General features: G+C 43.5%; 1 protein-coding gene across 8 annotated transcripts in view; it reads left to right on the forward strand.

The window, feature by feature from the left end:
* KIAA0825 (KIAA0825 ortholog) overlaps nucleotides 1–19,403 on the forward strand; it is a 580,812-nt gene that overhangs the window by 171,457 nt on the left and 389,952 nt on the right. For all 8 annotated transcript variants that reach the window (XM_073678443.1, XM_073678463.1, XM_073678435.1 and 5 more), the window contains one exon: nucleotides 314–427. In XM_073678443.1, the coding sequence (XP_073534544.1) occupies nucleotides 314–427 (114 nt within the window). The remainder of the gene's footprint in view (nucleotides 1–313; nucleotides 428–19,403) is intronic.

The raw sequence follows: 19,403 nt of genomic DNA on the forward strand, positions 1-19,403 counted from the left end.
CAATGGGTTTGTGCGGGATTCTGTTTGACTTACAAATAACTTTTGTTACATAGTATTTCTGTTATTTACTCATAGTGGAGGCATTGTGGACCTCAACCATTGTTTAGAACATAAAGTTTAGACATCACTGGAAAGTTTTGTTCTTTTTTGTTTTATTTTACTTTGAATTCACTCAAAGGAAAAGTATGTTAAACTGTTCTTTGAAGAATATTTATTCATGAAATAAAATAGCTGCTACTATTAGAAGAGTGTTTCAGTTTTAATAAGAAGATTGTATTGTTTTAATTTCTGATTGCAAGTAATGTCATTCTAGAACTATCAAGAAGATTTTGTCCGAGTTTCATTCACTTTCTTCACATCCAGCTTCAGAAGACTTTTTATTCTGGCTCACTTTTATTAATCCAAACCTATTCCCTTCTTTGTCTAAGTAAGTGTCCTTTGTTTTATTACTGCTTACTTTGATGTGTGTTTGAAATATCTTGTACTCTTTTATCCGTGTGTTTTTATGATTCGAGATAATTTATTTTATCTCAAGGTATAATGCATTCATATCTCATTATAGTTGGGCTTCAATGATGAATGCTTGATTATTCACACATGAATGTATTGAAGATCTGAAGAAAGCTTACATATGAGTAACCAATTTATTAATGATAATATTACATTTAATGCATTATTTTATAACGCCAACAGCTTCCATAGCACTATACAGAGATCATCCCCATTGGGACTCGCAAGCCAAATTCCACATTAGCCTACAAGTATCTTTTTTGGTATGTGAAAGGAAACTGAAGTCCCCGAAGCAAACCCACACCAAGATAGGGAGCAGCAACTTTAAGTGTCTCTCTGCCTATCTTCTACGCTAACATCTCTCTCCCATATCTATAGGCTTCCATAGGTAGCATGTAACATGATCTCTCAGTGAGCAGAAAGCCTATCTGGTCTCTCAAGACTAACATTAGAAGTTTTTACAAGCGAATCGGTATAAGACTGACAAAGAAAGCCATTCGCTGTAGTTGGCTATCTCTTTCAGTCCCATAGACTTTGAATGGAATGGTGCTGTGCTCCACTCAAACATGGACAACTAATCGCCGGTTTTCATGATGGTAGGGAATCTCACAGGATTGGAGATACACTTTTTATTTGACATCCAGGCATGACCCAATAGATTGCACAAAGCATCACACTACAATGTCAACTTGCCTTGTTTTCATGCATCCTGGTGCCATTTATGATGTTATAGCTGATTGGGGTGTTTGGTATAAATGAAAATATGCATCTTTTTCATAATCCTTTGTTTCAGTAATTTATTATTTCTAATATCTATACTTGTTGATAATTAATGGAAACAGTTCATGATGACCCATTGACCGCAAGCAGATGTCTTGAGTAGTTGAGATTGTAAACACTTTATAAATTCAGCATAACTTTGATATAATGCGTGTTATAATATATGATACAATGTATGAGTATATTGAAAAATTGAGAAGGCTCCTTTAAATAAAAATAAAAATCAATTTCTGCACAGCAGTCTAGCTGTAAAGAGCGGTCCAGTTTCTGTATCAGTAGTATAGCTGTGTATTCTATGGTTTTGTAGTGTTCTCTGTGTGACACCCTGCTGTGCATGGACCCACAGATCCTGGAGGGGTGCATTTCAGGTTTTCTCCACAAGAGGCCCTCAGAGCATACACACACCTCCACCTTCCACCTCAGACCACCAGAGGGAGCCTGATAGGGCTATAAATAGGGATGGTGGAGTGATTCAGCAGTTTCTGCTCAGACACAGAAGGAGAGAGTCTGTGAGTTCTCCTCAGGAAGAGAGTGGCGACAGAACAGTCTGAAGTCCACAGCCAGTTCCTGCAGAGAGAGACACAGAAAAACAGGTCAGTCTGCAGTGGAGCTCAGTCAGACTCAAGCAGCTCAGGTTAGTGAGCTAGGAGCGTTGCTGACGCTCAGAGAACAGCAGAAGAGGCAGCCACCTAACTTCCAGTGTGTATAGCCTAGTGAGGGCCCAAGTAGGCCGAAGGCTAGAGGAGTGAGTAGCATTGGGGGCAGAGGAGCCTTACCAGCTCACCCCGGAAACCATATCCCGGACACTGTGTCCGAGTCTGCAGGGATTCTTTATACCTAGCAGAAGACAACCAGAACCCCCTGGCGAACTACAGGTCCCAGGAATACCAAACGCTGACTGTTATACCAGGGTCAGGAGTTATCGAAGCCCCATATACCAGGGAGTGTGTACTCCAACAGAAGGCCCTACCACAGGATCAGCCGGTGCAGAACAGAGACTAAGTTAGGCCTAGCTCCAGGCAGGCCAGAGACTAACACTAAGCTGCGAAGAAACAGGAGGCCCTACACCTGCTCACTGGGGAGAGTCCTGCAGTGCACCCCTCACCCTACAGCGCTCCAGACGGTACCTGCATTTCCACCAGTAAAAGGTACAGAAGCAAACCGTGTGTGTGTCCCCTGTTCTTCCTTGGACCCGGCTGGGTCACCGCCATATCATGCACCTCGTCAAATATCACTGCCCTGAGGCCCCGCTCCACCTGTGGGGAGCGATTCCATCTAAGCTGCCACAACACCTGCCTCAGTGGGCTGCCGCAGCGCTGGTGATCCTCACCAGACACCACAGGTGGCGTCACGAACTTTGACATTTCATTTTCCCCTTTTTTAAGAGAGACCCCAGGGTACGGGCCCGGGAGCCGACCACCGCAACATCCCCCCCAAAACTAGGCATTAAGGCCCGGGCGCCGAGTGGTCCCCATCCCCTGGGCGCCACACTCTGCACCTATAAGAATATATAGTATATATTGTATAGTCTGTTTCGCCTTTGTATGGGTAGTGAACCCAATTAATTTGGTCCCATAGTGTGGCCATTTAGTCTGCTTTATTAATTTATTTTAATTACCTATATAGAGGCATTAATTTCACAGCGCTTTACAGTATTTATTACAGCCATTATCATCACTGTCCCTATTGAAGCTCATAATCTAAATTCCCAACCAGTATGTAGCGTTTTGGGGGAAACCAGAGATCTCAGAAGAAGCCCTCGCAAACATAGTGTTCAAACTCCTTGCAGATGTTGTCGTTGGTGGGATTTGAACTTAGGACCCTAGCGCTGCAAGGCTGCAGTGCTAACCACCGAGCCACTGTGATTGCCTCTATTTGGGAGCAGCCATGTGATTGTTTATCCTGTTTGTCCTTATAATGGCTTCGTTGTTGTTTAGTCTTCCGTAAGTAGAGTTGTTAATGTAGACATCTAAGTTTATTTTATTTTTAGCATTCATTTCAGTACTAATAATATGTGGGCATCATCTGTTGTAGGGGGAGTAAAACTAGGAGAGTCACTTGTAGAGAAGGATCTGGATTTACTTGTAGATCACAGACTAAATAACAGCACAATGTCAATCAGCAGCTTCTAAGGCCAACATAATATTATCAAAGGGAAAAAGCTGTTATGCAAAAAGCGCGTCAGGGCAGCGAGGAGGGTATTTGTGGTCCTAGGACAATATGGGTAAGCTTTCATTTTGAACTTTGTATATATTGATACCTAATTATCCTGATATTCAGGGGGTTCTTACTAGCACTATAATTGTTTCTATGTGCACATGTTGTTGTTTACCTTGGTGTATATGTTGGGGCTCCCTCAGGTTGCTCCCATATTCCATACTGGACCCTGCCTTCCTTGTAATTTTTCATGTTTCCTTCTTATTAGACCTTGATATTTTATATGTTTGATATTTTTCATTTTTAAATTTTCTCAATATACTTGCTCATTTTAATTGGTGTTTGGTGGTTTCATAAGTTTTCAATATGTATAGGAGTACTCCACCTCTTTATTCTTTTTCTATTGAATTGTAGGGAGAACACCTTAAACTATTGTGGGCAGGTTCTCAACCTGAATATCTGACTTGTGCTATATGAATATTGTTTTAAGAGGTACATAATACTACCAAGTTATTAAATGATAGTGGGGCATCCTTTGGAATATGTTCAGTTCTATGCACTAGTTCATAGAACGAATGACCTGAAGTTAGAAAAAGTACTGCAAAGGCATAATCTGATCAGGGGTGTGGAGGATCTTGGTTATGAAGAAAGAATAAAAGAATTATGTTTCTTATATTTGTTATGTTCTTGTATTGAGAACAGATATCTAAGGGAGGACATTATTAAAGAGGTTGTCCACTACTAATAACAATGCCCTGATCAATTTAAACCGTGAAAACAAGTGTTTTAGTAAATACCTTCTGTGGTCATTCTTGCCTGTGAGTGGCGCTATCGCTGACCACTTACTAGGCATCACGTGACCCCGGCTGCAGCCGGCTCTGGTATCCACTGATGTCATGTCAAGTTCTGGCTGCAGCCGGGCGTGACCCAGTGACGTGCACCCCCCTGATTGATGGGTGGGGTTTCACCACACATCACAGCCCAGCATCCACCTCGCACTTTCCCTCTCCTCTGCTTTCGTTGGAAAAGCTCGCGGTGGATGCTGAGCTGTGACGTGCAGCATAATCAATGGAGGCATTGTTAATAGTTGTTGACAACCTCTTTAACTTGCAATTACATATTGTCCCATACAAAAAATATGGTCAAAATCTTTTTCATGTAAAGCCCTTCAAGCGACAAGAGGGAATTCTCTCCATCTGGAGGAGAAAGGATTCAATCTCCGGAAGGGGACAAGGCTTTTTTACCATATGAACTACTGTATTAATCAGTAGATCAACCTCCCTCAGGAGCTGGTCACAGCGGGAACCGTCAATGGTTTAGAAAACAGCTGAGAATATTTTTTTTAGACGAAAGTAAGAAATACTTATGTACATGTGTACATTTTTTTGTTCTGAATGTTGATCCAGTCAATCAACACTTGAGATTAGGGTGAAAAACTTGCTCTTTAGGGCAGACTGGATTACGCTTTATGGAAATATCTATACCCCTTTCATTTATCCTCTCCCATCCCTCAGTTGAACTTGATGGACATGTGTCTGTGTTTCAACCATATTAATTATCTAACTATATCATTTATGCCAGCATAAATAGAAAGGGAACCTGTAACCATAAAAAAAATTGTGCAATAATTTGTCGTCATGTTATAGGGCAAGAGGATCTGAGCAGATTTATATAAAACTGTATACATTTTATTATTTAAGTCTATGCTCATTTTTGGCTTGGAGGTCCAGTGGGTGGTGCTATCAGTGATTGACAGCATTCCCTTTAGGTGTACAGATACAGAGAGTTGTCAGTCATTGACAGACACCAACTGGACTTCCTAGCCAAGAAAGAAGAGGGACTGAAATAATAAAAGTTATACAAAATATTTGCCACAAAACTATACATCAATCTGCTCAGCTCCTCCTGCTGTATAACATGCTGCCGGCAGATCAGATTGCTTGTTCAACAGGACAGGATCCCTTTAATGTCGTGTGATTCTATAGATCATAAGGAACAAAGGACATGTAATAAATACATTGGTCCCTAGTCTAAGTTGTGCTTGTATGGACAAACCTCTAAATACATTTTCTAACTTTAGTGAACCATCTGACAATTGATTCTGTGTGTAATGTTACAGTGGCCGTTAATTATATATAAAAAACATCAATAAATTACGGTCTAGAAAAGTATTTTAATTGTCTTCCTATTTGGAGCCTCTCCTTGGGTTCTATTAGCTGAACTTTCTTACTGTGCCTTTACTTTACCTTAATTTGCTTTATAGCACAGTTAAGAGTAACCTATTTTTTCCTTACATCTGTTGTAATATTCTGGGAAAAGAGTAAATGCTTTTTCTCTCTCTGGTTAATATTCCCTTTAGTTAAAATTATAGCCCTGTTCTGTTTCATGAGCTTTTTCTTTTTACATTTACGAGGCTCCTCTTGCTCACACAGAGCTGTGTTAGTTATGAGAATGAGCTAGCATATGCCTCTCCATATGTCCAACATAGAACCACTCTATACAGCTATCGGTGGTCGTTCGGTGGCCAAGGTTTTCTTACAGCATGTAATTTCTCCCTTTAGAGCGAATCACTTTCCTGTGAATATTTCAATCTGCATCTCCTTTTAAGTGCCAGAAATTTGTATATATTGCAACTTGATCATTCGCCATCTGGTTACGGGGAAAAAAACCTATATTTGTAACGGAATATTCTATAAATTACTTTTTTATTAATTCCATTTAAGCAGATGCATATGGGAAGTTTTTCACTTAGTGTTGCATAACACATAACGTCATTTACAGCTACTGAATTTTAACTATTGCTCTTTGCAGTGGAGATTTGAAATTAAAATGTGCAAAAAAATGCACTTTTCACATGATCCTTAAATAGCCATACTGTCATGTACCAGCTGTTAATTTGTATTAGTTTTTTGTAAATATATATACAGTTTTACCATCAAGGTTTATGTGTCCAGGTATCACCATCACAACGTTAGCTGAGGATATCATGTATTCTCTTGTAAAGTGGGTTTATTTCCCTTTGCCTTTGTTGTTTTCTTGCACATTGATTCCTGGGACCTCTCCTGGCCATGTGTGTGTTCCTCTATTTGGCATTTTCTGTATTGCTTTTCACCATTTTTTGTATGTTACAAGTATTTTTAATGCATTATACATGTAGCATAGGATATCACTGGCGTACAAGTGTGCACACGCACAAAGCCTTCCTCCTGCCTCTGAGGCCTGGCACTTCTGGGTGCAGCGAGCGGCGTCCGAAGACAGGAGGGAAATCTGTGTGCATGTGGAGCTTAGAGTGCAGACAGAGCTGTCTCTGGGAAATCGAGTGCTGTCAATCGCCAGACAGGAAGGAGTGCACATGTGATAAACCAGTGGGCAGAATTTCGCACTCCAGCGCTCTGCCACGTTGTAGCTTGCCTTGATACATCAGGGGACAACTCACCCAGACACGGAAAGGATTGTTGAATTGAAAGCTCTTTTTCTATTCACCATAATTAGTATGTGGAATAAAGTCGATTAACTCACAACAGAGGCAGCGAAAAATAAATTAGTGGTTATGTCCCCTCACAGCCTACACTACCGTTCAAAAGTTTGGGGTCATTTAGAAATTTCATTATTTTTGAAAGAAAAGCACATTTTTTTCAATGAAGCTAACATTAAATGAATCAGAAATACTCTCTATACATTGTTAATGTGGTAAGTGACTATTCTAGCGGCAAACGTCTTGTTTTTATTGCAATATCTACATAGGTGTATAGAGGCCCATTTCCAACAACCACCACTCCAGTGTTTTAATGGTACATTGTGTTTGCTAATTGTGTAAGAAGGCTAATGGATGTTTAGAAAACCCTTGCACAAGTATGTTAGCCCAGCTGAAAACGGTTTGGCTGATTTGAGAAGCTATAAAATTGACCTTCCTTTGAACTAGTTGAGAATCTGGAGCATTACATTTGTTTGTTCTATGAAACTCTCAAAATGGCCAGAAAAAGAGAACTTTCATGTGAAACTCGACAGTCTTTTCTTGTTCTTAGAAATTAAGGCTATTCCATGCAAGAAATTGCCAAGAAACTGAAGATTTCCTACAATGGTGTGTACTACTCCCTTCAGAGGAGAGCACAAACAGGCTCTAACCAGAGTAGAAAGAGAAGTGAGAGGCCCCGCTGCACAACTGAGCAGCAAGACAAGTACATTAGAGTCCCTAATTTGAGAAATCGACGCCTCACTGCTCCTCAACTGGAAGCTTCATTAAATAGTACTTGCAAAACGCCAGTGTCAACGCCTATAGTGACGAGACGACTCCAGGTTGCTGGCCTTCAGAGCAAAGTGGCAAAGAAAAAGCCATATCTGAGACTGGCTAATAAAAAGGAAAAGATTAATATGGGCAAAAGAACACAGACATTGGACAGAGGAAGATTGGAAAAAAGTTTTATGGACAGATGAATCAAAGTTTGAGGTGTTTGGATCACACAGAAGAACATTTGTGAGACGCAGAACAACTGAAAAGATGCTGGAAGAGTGCCTGACGCCATCTGTCAAGCATGGTGGAGGTAATGTGATGGTCTGGGGTTGCTTTGGTGCTGATAAAGTGGGAGATTTGTTCAAGGTAAATGGGATTTTGAATAAGGTAGGCTATCACTCCATTTTGCAACGCCATGCCATACCCTGTGGACAGCACTTGATTGGAGCCAATTTCATCCTACAACAGGACAATGACACCTCCAAATTATGCATGAACTATTTAGGGAAGAAGCAGGCAGCTGGTATTCTATCTGTAATGGAGTGGCCAGAGCAGTCAGCAGATCTCAACCCCATTGAGCTGCTGTGGGTGCAGCTTGACCGTATGGTACTGAAAAAGTGCCCATCAAGCCAATCCAACTTGTGGGAGGGGCTTCAGGAAGCATGGGGGGAAATTTCTCAAGATTACCTCAGCAAATTAACAGTTAGAATGCCAAAGGTCTGCGATGCTGTAATTGCTGCAAAGGGAGCATTCTTTGACGAAAGCAAAGTTTGAAGGAGAAAATTATTCATTCAAATAAAAATCATTATTTCTAACCTTGTCAATGTCTGGACTATATTTTCTATTCATTTTGCAACTCTTTTGATAAATAAAAGTATGAGTTTTCATGGAAAACACAAAATTGTCTGGGTGACCCCAAACTTTTGAACAGTAGTGTAAATACTTAGTTTAATATGCCATTTGGGCCTAACAGACTCCATATAAGTTGACATACATTTTTGAACAATCGTAAGTAATCCTATGATACCCCCAAGACACTAGAGTACATGGGTATTTTCAAGAGTACAGAGTGCTAAAAGGTTGCATGTGGCTTTCGAGGTACTGGTTGAGGAGTCTATATAATACCCACTCTACAATATTGGTGTTAAGACAATGGTACTGCCACCATTATCAGATTAAAGAGTGTCTAATTGTTTTTTGCTTCCATGTTAATACCTCCATTCTTTCCATTTTGACTTAGTGACACTTACTGTAAGGGACTCTGTACTATTTAACCAGCAGCTTTCTCTTACAACTCCTTCCTATGCAGGAGTGATCGCTCTACTGAAAACTCCTGTATTCTATACCAGAGAGCCACTATCCAAATCCTCTAGCCCTGGCTTATCTCACTGAGAACAAAAGGATTGGCAGATTGAAATGGGACACGCCTTATCTCCTCTGACATCATCTATCAGGAAAGTGTCGAGAGGCCCCATACACAGTAGACTGTTGGCTGAGCCTGTCGATATCGGCAGGTTCAACCAGCATCAGCCATATGTGTACATGGGCCTCAAGACACTATCCATCTACAGACTAAAGGACAATTTTTGGATGTGGTTTGCATCATCATTTAAAGGGGTTATCCAGAACTATATATTTTTACTACAGGCCTAAGAACCATCTGCATGTTGTGCCTGACTCCAATGTCTGCCAGCACAGCAGTCACAGACCACTTCTGCTGGCGATTCTACTGACATCACGTCAATAGAGCAGTGGCTTTTCATCCCTTCTACTCTGTTAAGGGGATGTGACTGTTGATGTCATGCTGATTGACTGTCGGCTCCCCGCTGCCTAACTGCGGAGAGGCCGCTGTCAATCAGCATGACGTCCGCAGTCACGCCTGTTCGATAGAGCAGCCCGGAAGAAGAAGACCTGCTACGCGGATGTGGAGCAGCTGAATCGCCTGGAGGAGGGGTCGGTCAAAAGGTGCCGGGTAGAACAGACAGGTAGTTGCCTATACCTCTTCTACTTTGTGTACCAGTTCTTCCTAGTTTTTCAGATCTCTCCTTTCCTGTCCATCTAGTCATGTGATGAACACTCAGATGTACAGTTCATCACAAGAGAGACGTCTGGTAACTGTTCTGTATCTGTAATATTCCCTGGGGAGACTTTTCACCAATATTCAGGAGCTTTTTTTCTGATGGTCACCAACTTACAATCATATAAAATATACCTTTTCTTACAGCCAATAACCATGCACAGTGTAATCTCATATCAATGTTTATATCATAAATTTCCTATAAAATCAGGATCAATGCAATGCAGATTTAATGTAACTTAGAAAGTGAATTTTATAGGTTTTTTACCAGTTGAATGGGTAGGTAGTACATGTAAAGAAAACATTGAGGCATAAGTTTTGATAGCTGCGTCTATATATTCTTTATATCAAGGAATTGTATATATAAATATTCTGTAGCTGCATGAAATGCTGATTCTGGAATATCAAAGCACCGATATGTTATTTGCTTCAATTCAAAGGCCAATAACAAATATATGAAAGGCTTGAAATTTGCTGTAGACTCAGACTCCATTAGAAAAAATTAAATCTTTTCTTTTGAAATTCCGCTATATTTTATAGACTTAATCTGACCTGGACTTCATGTGCATATGAAATGTAATTATACCAATAAGCAATACAATGGATCCACTTAATAATATACATGACTTTTTTTTGCTGGCGTCAGGAGCTTTGTGTACATATCAGACAATAGTAAAATGTCATTCACTTCAGTCTGCTGTCAGCATCATAATCATTACACATGACTTGTGCTTCAAAGAGAGAATCATATTCAGCTTGTGGAACCTTTTTCATTTTAGTAATTTTGGAGTTTCTGACTCAATTATTATTGCATATTTTGTAAGTAAACTGTAGGACACAAAGCCCAATCTGCTATTTCCCATTGGGTCTGTGTTTATCATAGATTGTATACCTCTAATCTTTCCTGGTAAATATTCCTAATTTCATAAAAATATAAGAAAAGCTTCTTAATCTGAGTAAATTTGTACAAATCATGCTAGAACCCATTTATATCTTTTATCTATTTATTAATTGATTTTTTTATGTATACATATCTATGCCTGACGCACTACTTCAAGTGCAGTATTATTACAAAATAAAATTATTCCCCACAGTCTTAAGTATTAAAAGAAATATGAACAGGGGCTTTTTATGTACCCTTTTGTCCAGGGGTACCTGTAATGTCCAGGCATGCATGTGGCTCTCTCCATCTCTCTCTCCAACAGACTTCCCCTGGAACTCCCAACATTGCTACAGACTTCCCCTGGAACTCCTAACATTGAAACGGACTTCCCCTGGAACTCCCAACATTGCAACGGACTTCCCCCGGAACTCCCAACATTGCAACGGACTTCCCCCGGAACTCCCAAGATTTCAACGGACTTCCCCCGGAACTCCCAAGATTTCAACGGACTTCCCCCGGAACTCCCAAGATTGCAACGGACTTCCCCCGGAACTCCCAAGATTGCAACGGACTTCCCCCGGAACTCCCAAGATTGCAAGGGACTTCCCCCGGAACTCCCAAGATTGCAACGGACTTCCCCCGGAACTCCCAAGATTGCAACGGACTTCCCCCGGAACTCCCAAGATTGCAACGGACTTCCCCCGGAACTCCCAAGATTGCAAGGGACTTCCCCCGGAACTCCCAAGATTGCAACGGACTTCCCCCGGAGCTCCCAAGATTGCAACGGACTTCCCCCGGAGCTCCCAAGATTGCAACGGACTTCCCCCGGAACTCCCAAGATTGCAACGGACTTCCCCCGGAGCTCCCACGATTGCAACGGACTTCCCCCGGAGCTCCCAAGATTGCAACGGACTTCCCCCGGAACTCCCAAGATTGCAACAGACTTCCCCCGGAACTCCCAAGATTGCAACGGACTTCCCCCGGAACTCCCAAGATTGCAACGGACTTCCCCCGGAACTCCCAAGATTGCAACGGACTTCCCCCGGAACTCCCAAGATTGCAACGGACTTCCCCCGGAACTCCCAAGATTGCAACGGACTTCCCCCGGAACTCCCAAGATTGCAACGGACTTCCCCCGGAACTCCCACGATTGCAACGGACTTCCCCCGGAGCTCCCACGATTGCAACGGACTTCCCCCGGAACTCCCAAGATTGCAACGGACTTCCCCCGGAACTCCCAAGATTGCAACGGACTTCCCCCGGAGCTCCCACGATTGCAACGGACTTCCCCCGGAGCTCCCACGATTGCAACGGACTTCCCCCGGAACTCCCAAGATTGCAACGGACTTCCCCCGGAACTCCCAAGATTGCAACGGACTTCCCCCGGAGCTCCCAAGATTGCAACGGACTTCCCCCGGAGCTCCCAAGATTGCAACGGACTTCCCCCGGAGCTCCCAAGATTGCAACGGACTTCCCCCGGAGCTCCCACGATTGCAACGGACTTCCCCCGGAGCTCCCACGATTGCAACGGACTTCCCCCGGAGCTCCCACGATTGCAACGGACTTCCCCCGGAGCTCCCACGATTGCAACGGACTTCCCCCGGAGCTCCCACGATTGCAACGGACTTCCCCCGGAGCTCCCACGATTGCAACGGACTTCCCCCGGAGCTCCCACGATTGCAACGGACTTCCCCCGGAGCTCCCACGATTGCAACGGACTTCCCCCGGAGCTCCCACGATTGCAACGGACTTCCCCCGGAGCTCCCACGATTGCAACGGACTTCCCCCGGAGCTCCCACGATTGCAACGGACTTCCCCCGGAGCTCCCACGATTGCAACGGACTTCCCCCGGAGCTCCCACGATTGCAACGGACTTCCCCCGGAGCTCCCACGATTGCAACGGACTTCCCCCGGAGCTCCCACGATTGCAACGGACTTCCCCCGGAGCTCCCACGATTGCAACGGACTTCCCCCGGAGCTCCCTGTAACGGGTCTGGGAGGCGGAACCTCTGAGCTACTATACAAGGGGGCAGTCCTTGTAAGGGAGCGGGTGGCGACCAGGCAGGCAGTCACAGCAGGTGACCGGGACAGTCTCTGGAAGAACGGGCAGGAGATCACGACAAGTGACTGGGGCAGTCTCTGGGTGAACGGGCAGATGGTCACGGCAAGTGACTGGGGCAGTCTCTGGGTGAACGGGCAGATGGTCACGGCAAGTGACCGGGGCAGTCTCTGGGTGAACGGGCAGATGGTCACGGCAAGTGACCGGGGCAGTCTCTGGGTAAAGGGTTGGTACGACCTGTGGCGGCTGATGGTAGACTTGAGCTCCCAGGTGAGCAGGCGAGAGTCTCTGGTTAAATGGGTGGTCACAGCATGTGACGGCGGAGCCTCCAGGAAGACCAACAGACAGGCGGCAGATGAGCGCTCCCAGGAGAGCGGGCAGAAGTCTCTGGACAGGCGGGTGGTCACAGCACGTGACGGCAGAGCCTCCAGGTAGGCTAGCAGACAGGCAGATGAGCGCTCCCAGGTGAGCGAGCAGGAGTCACTGGACAGGCAGGTGGTCACAGCATGTGACGGCGGAGCCTCCAGGTAGACTAGCAGGCAGGTAGCAGGTGAGCGCTCCCAGGTGAGCGGGCAAGCTGGTCCATAGACAGACTGACGGGAGTAGGAAGGCAGACCGTCGGACCTCAGGCAAGAAGGCAGGTGGCTGGTGTGCGCTCCCAGGTGAGCGGGCAGGCTGGTCCTTAGACAGACTGACAGGAGTAGCAAGGCAGACCGTCGGACCTCAGACTAGCAGGCAGGTAGCAGATAATCAGGCAGTAATCTGGCAGGTAACTGGCAACGGGACCTGAGTGCTGAAGCAGAGTAGTGAACAGTGCAACAACATTGCTCGGGCACCTCCATTTTGGAGGAGGTGCCTTATATATGGTAAAGTCCTCCGGCCATTGGCCGGGGACTCCTTAGGACGGCGCGCGCGGCCCCTTTAAGAGGGAGGGAGGGCGCGCGCGCGCGCCCTAAGCACAGTGGCCGGGAAGGAGCGCGCGCTGCCAGCAGAGCGGGAGAGGGACGCCGGGCACAGAGCAGAGCGGTGAGGGGAACAGCGTCCCTGCCTAGCAGAGGGCAGGGACGCCGGCACTACACTCCCAACATTGCAACGGACTTCCCGGAGAAGTCCGTGTTCAGAGTTTAGCACCGGACACTAAGTGTCCAGTACGAACCCCTTTTCGTACTTTTAAGTTCGGGTTCACTCATCTCTAGTTATAAGTAAACAACAGCACACAACCAAAAAAGTGACACATCAATGAATTCTGTGTCTCAGCCTCTATTTCCTGCTGTCTTCAGACTACATAGCAAAAACCTGCTGACAAGATTCCCTTTAATCCAGATCTGTCTTTGTCCATTGGCAATTACAAGATTTCCTAGAACTGACATTCCCATCATGTCAGTCAGGTATATTATAATCGCCAAATAAATCAGTACAACTTTGCTGAGAATATTTAAAGTGTCTAATTATTGAAATAGATTTTAATTGAGAAATCACTTACGTGTATGCTGGAATCTCTAGGGAAAACCACAACCTACACTCAATCATCTGTTTTAGCACACTTTGAAGCAAAGTGCAAAAAGTAGAGATTAGGGGATCTGCTGAGAATCAAACTTTGCAAATCACACAGATTTTAGGGTATGTGCACACGTTAAGGCTGTGTGCACACTGTGCATTTTGGTGCTGTTTCCTTGTTTGTTTTTTTCAATGCAGAATTGGGCCAACTAATTCAATGACAATCCTGAAGTGCTGTGCACATGATCAGGAATTTTCAGGATTTGCATTGCGATTAAATCTGTAGTATGTCAATTCTTTGTGCAGTTTTGTCTCGTTTTCCACCCATTGACTTAAAGTGAGTCAGTCAAATCTGCAGCAAAAATGCAGGTATAAAAATATTTGCGGATTTGCTGTGGATTTTTGCTGCATATTTGACTGACTCAATTGAAGTCAATGGGTCAAAAATGCACAAAGAATTGACCGTCGGTCACAGGCGTCGGCTGATGAGAGACCACTCCTCCCATCAGCCTACGGCTGCTGCCGCTGATAACAGCGAGAGCCGGCACAGCTGATGGGAGCTGTCATCAGCCTGCGCCTGTGCTCACAGTAAAGAAAAAAAAAAGTTGAAATAAATATTAAAATAAAAAACACATTATACTCCCCTATCCGCTGTAATCTTGAATGTCACATTGCCAACGGATCACCTGGCAGCACTCCATACACTGACAGGAGCGTGATCGCTCCCGAAAATGTATAGCGCAGAGCTGCCGGGAGAGAGGTCACATGAGTTCATCAGTTAATAAGCTCCGGTGACCTCACTTACTGCACTGACGCTGCGTGAGAAAATTCTCACGTAGCAGTGGTGCCGTAAGTGAGGTCACCGGGGCTCATCAGCTGATTGAACTCCGGTGACCTCTCTCCCATCAGCTCAGCGCTATACACTGACACAGGAGTGATTACACTCCTGTGTCAGTGTATAGCCTGCTGTCCTCTAGAGCAGTCACATCAGTGATTTCTTATGTGACTGCTCTAAAACTGACCCAGATATTTGTGGGACACTCTGGATTATGTCATCACGTCAGACAGGTGAGCGATATGGTTGTTTTTTATTTAATTTTTTTTTACATGTGACAATGGCTTTAAAAGGAATGGGCGTTAAGTGAGTATTTTTATTTATTATTTTGTTTTTTACAGGGGACAATGGCTTCAGCGGGTTAGGCGTTAGGTGAGTAGACTGTTTTTTATTTATAAATAAATTATTAAAATCATGTGGACTTTTATTTCAAATAAAGGATTCAGACCTTGTGTTTATTTCAAAATCTTTACTATGGGGTTAGTGATGGGGGCATCTTATAGACGCTCTCCATTACTAACCTGGGCTTCATGTCAGCTGCCAATACAAGGCTGACATGAACTCAAACCCTATTACCCCACTTCTTAATTTTATTTCATTTATAAGAAACCCCATGCCCACTGTGCTTCTTTCTGACGCTGAGTAAACTCACCCGCAGCACGTCAAGTCCTGTGCGGAGACGCCAGTCTCCGCTGCAGATTTTGTCAGACTGAAATGTCATTACATGCGGAGGATCCTCATGTACTGACAAAAAAAACAAGTACGGCATTAGAACGCAGCGTTTTGGACGCAGCAAAAATATGCTGCGTCCAAAATGCTGCTGTTTTCTGGCCGTGGGGATGTAGCCACACAGTTTTGTCACAAACTGAAGCATTTCCTAGTGCCAACAAAGTGGATGATACTCCTGTAGCCTCATGCACACGTGGCTTATTATTCCTTGCAGATTTGAAGCAATTTAAAATCTGCAGCATGTCAATTCTTTCAGTGTATATGCAGTTTTTTTATCCAATTCAATGCATGGGAAAAAAACGCAAGTAAAAAAGGCATAAAAAGCACAAGTCAAAAACAAGCATATTTTATGCTGCTTTTTTTTTTACCTGCCAAAAGACACGTTTTTAGTGCAGAAATGTTTGCAATAAATACTTAATGTGCTCTTACTCTCACAGAGAAATTTGAACCGCAGCAAAGTTTTTTGATGCATTTTGAATGTTTCTTATTATATTCTGAGGTCTCTATAGACCCCAGAGCATCACCAAGTTAGAATGTAAAAACTTATTTAAAAAAAATAATACTTGTCTCAGTGATCACCTGTCCCTTTGTTTGGTCTCTTCACTCCAGGCCAGGCTTTCTAACATACAGTTATATGAAAAAGTTTGGGCACCCCTATTAATCTTAAGCTTAATGTTTTATAAAAATTGGTGTTTTTGCAATAGCTATTTCAGTTTGATATATGTAATAACTGTTGGACACAGTAATGTTTCTGCCTTGAAATTAGGTTTATTGTACTAACAGAAAATGTGCAATCTGCATTCAAACAAAATTTGACAGGTGCATAAGTATGGGCACCCTTATCATTTTCTTGTTTTAAATACTCCTACCTACTTTTTAAAGCACTTTTTTGGTTTTGTAACCTTATTGAGCTTTGAACTTCATAGCCAGGTGTATGCAATCATGAGAAAAGCTACTTAAAGTGGCCACTTGCAAGTTGTTCTCCTGTTTCAATCTCCTCTGAAGAGTGGCATCATGGGCTCCTGAAAACAACTTTCAAATGATCTGAAAACAAAGATTATTCAACATAGTTGTTCAGGGGAAGGATCCAAAAAGCTGTCTCAGAGATTTAACCTGTCAGTTTCCACTGTGAGGAACATAGTAAGGAAATGCAAGAACACAGGGACAGTTCTTGTTAAGGCCAGAAGTGGCAGGCCAAGAAAAACATCAGAAAGGCAGAGAAGAATGGTGAGATCAGTCAAGGACAGTCCTCAGACCACCTCCAGAGAGCTGCAGCATCAACTTGCTGCAGATGGTGTCACTGTGCATCGGTCAACTATACAACGCACTTTGCACAAGGAGAAGCTGTATGGGAGAGTGATGCGAAAGAAGCCGTTTCTGCAAGCACGCCACAAACAGAGTCGGCTGAGGTATGCAAAAGCACATTTGGAGAAGCCAATTTCTTTTTGGAAGAAGGTCCTGTGGACTGATGAAACCAAGATTGAGTTGTTTGGTCATACAAAAAGGCGTTATGCATGGCGGCAAAAAAACACAGCATTCCAAGAAAAACACTTGCTACCCACAGTAAAATTTGGTGGAGGTTCCATCATGCTTTGAGGCTGTGTGGCCAATGCCGGCACCGGGAATCTTGTTAAAGTTGAGGGACGCATGGATTCCACTCAGTATCAGCAGATTCTTGACAATAATGTTCATGAATCAGTGATAAAGTTGAAGTTACGCAGGGGATGGATCTTTCAGCAAGACAATGATCCAAAACACCGCTCCAAATCTACTCAGGCATTCATGCAGAGGAACAATTACAATGTTCTGGAATGGCCATCCCAGTCCCCAGACCTGAATATCATTGAACATCTGTGGGATCATTTGAAGAGGGCTGTCCATGCTCGGCGACCATCAAACTTAACTGAACTTGAATTGATTTGTAAAGAGGAATGGTCAAAAATACCTTCATCCAGGTTCCAGGAACTCATTAAAAGCTACAGGAAGTGACTAGAGGCTGTTATTTTTGCAAAAGGAGGATCTACTAAATATTAATGTCACTTTTCTGGTGAGGTGCCCATACTTATGCACCTGTCAAATTTTGTTTGAATGCAGATTGCACATTTTCTGTTAGTACAATAAACCTCATTTCAAGGCAGAAACATTACTGTGTCCAACAGTTATTACATATATCAAACTGAAATAGCTGTTGCAAAAACACCAATTTTTATAAAACAATAAGCTTAAGATTAATAGGGGTGCCCAAACTTTTTCATATAACTGTAACTAGGCCTCAAATGCCCCTTTTTTAATAGTTTGCCTTGCCCTCTATGATTAAAAAAAATGGCAGCTGCAATTGGCTGATGGTTTGTGTCATTCACATGGAGTGAATGATCCATATGAAACCCGAAGGCTGTGTGCCCACGATGCGTTTTTTAAGCATTTCCGCAGCGGCAATTCCGCCGCCGAAACGCTTAAAAAATGCTTGGTAGAAGGTCTGCAATGTTCCCCAATGATAATCCGCATGTGCTGTGTACATGCTGCGGAAATTTCCGCTGCGGATTATCATTGCGGAAAAATCCGCAGCACTACCATTAATTTTGCGTAATCGCGGCATTTTCGCTGCCATTGACTTGCATTGAATCGCATAATATCCGCATCACTACATGTGCACATGCGGATATTAAGCGATTCAATGTGCGGATGGTACCCGGGTCTGGAGAAGAGGAGACTCTCCTCCAGACCCGGGTACCATAGTACCTGTAAAAAAAAAAGAATTTAAAATAAAAAATAAAGATTATACTCACCTTCCAATGGACCCCGGTCTTTGGTATGGTTCGTCCTGGCTCCCCGGCGGCTCGCAATGGTCTAAAAGGACGTTCCATGACGTCATTTAGTCATGTGACAGGTCACGCGACTGCTGATGTCGGCGGTTGCGTGACCTGTCACATGACTAAATGACGTCATGGAAGGTCCTTTTAGACCACCGTGAGCCGCCCAACACACCGGACGCACCGGAGAAGGAGACCGGGGGCCATCAGAAGGCGAGTATACCATTCTTTTTAACTATTAACTTGGTCACACTATATAAATCCATGCCGGTTGCATGGATTTATATAGTGTGGCCAAGTTGTCAAGCACTTTTCCAAGTGATGCTAAAAGCGCTTGACAACCCGCATGCGAAATCGCGTGTGAAAAACGCGGGACATACGCTTGTCCCTGGCAGAAAAACGCATGTACAATCCCCATGCGTTTTTTTCTGCCAGGGAGATGCAGAAACGCTCAGGAAAAAAATCCGGATCATTTCTGCATCGTGGGCACATAGCCTTAATTTGTAGGATATGAATTTTTGTAACATTCGTGAAGAAATTAATTTCACTTGAATAAATTTGCTCATCATTGCTATTTATTTTACTCACTATTACTAGCACTATTTTATTTAACGGGCCTTTACAGACATAATCATTGCTGTCCCCATTGGGGCTCACAATCTAAGTTCCCTATCAGTATGTCTTTGGAAAAAAAATTGTTTAATGTATTTCATGTGACAGATTTATTCTAACATCCTGTGATTGGTGCAGCACTACTATACTGTATGTGACCACAATGAGGGTGTATGGGAGCTTTATAATAGTTTTGCAGTACTTGGCTGCACTGTAATAATGT

This window comes from Phyllobates terribilis, unplaced genomic scaffold (genome assembly GCF_046119375.1).
Source record: "Phyllobates terribilis strain yellow unplaced genomic scaffold, ASM4611937v1 Scaffold_1__5_contigs__length_1240528914, whole genome shotgun sequence".
NCBI classification, from domain to species: domain Eukaryota; kingdom Metazoa; phylum Chordata; class Amphibia; order Anura; family Dendrobatidae; genus Phyllobates; species Phyllobates terribilis.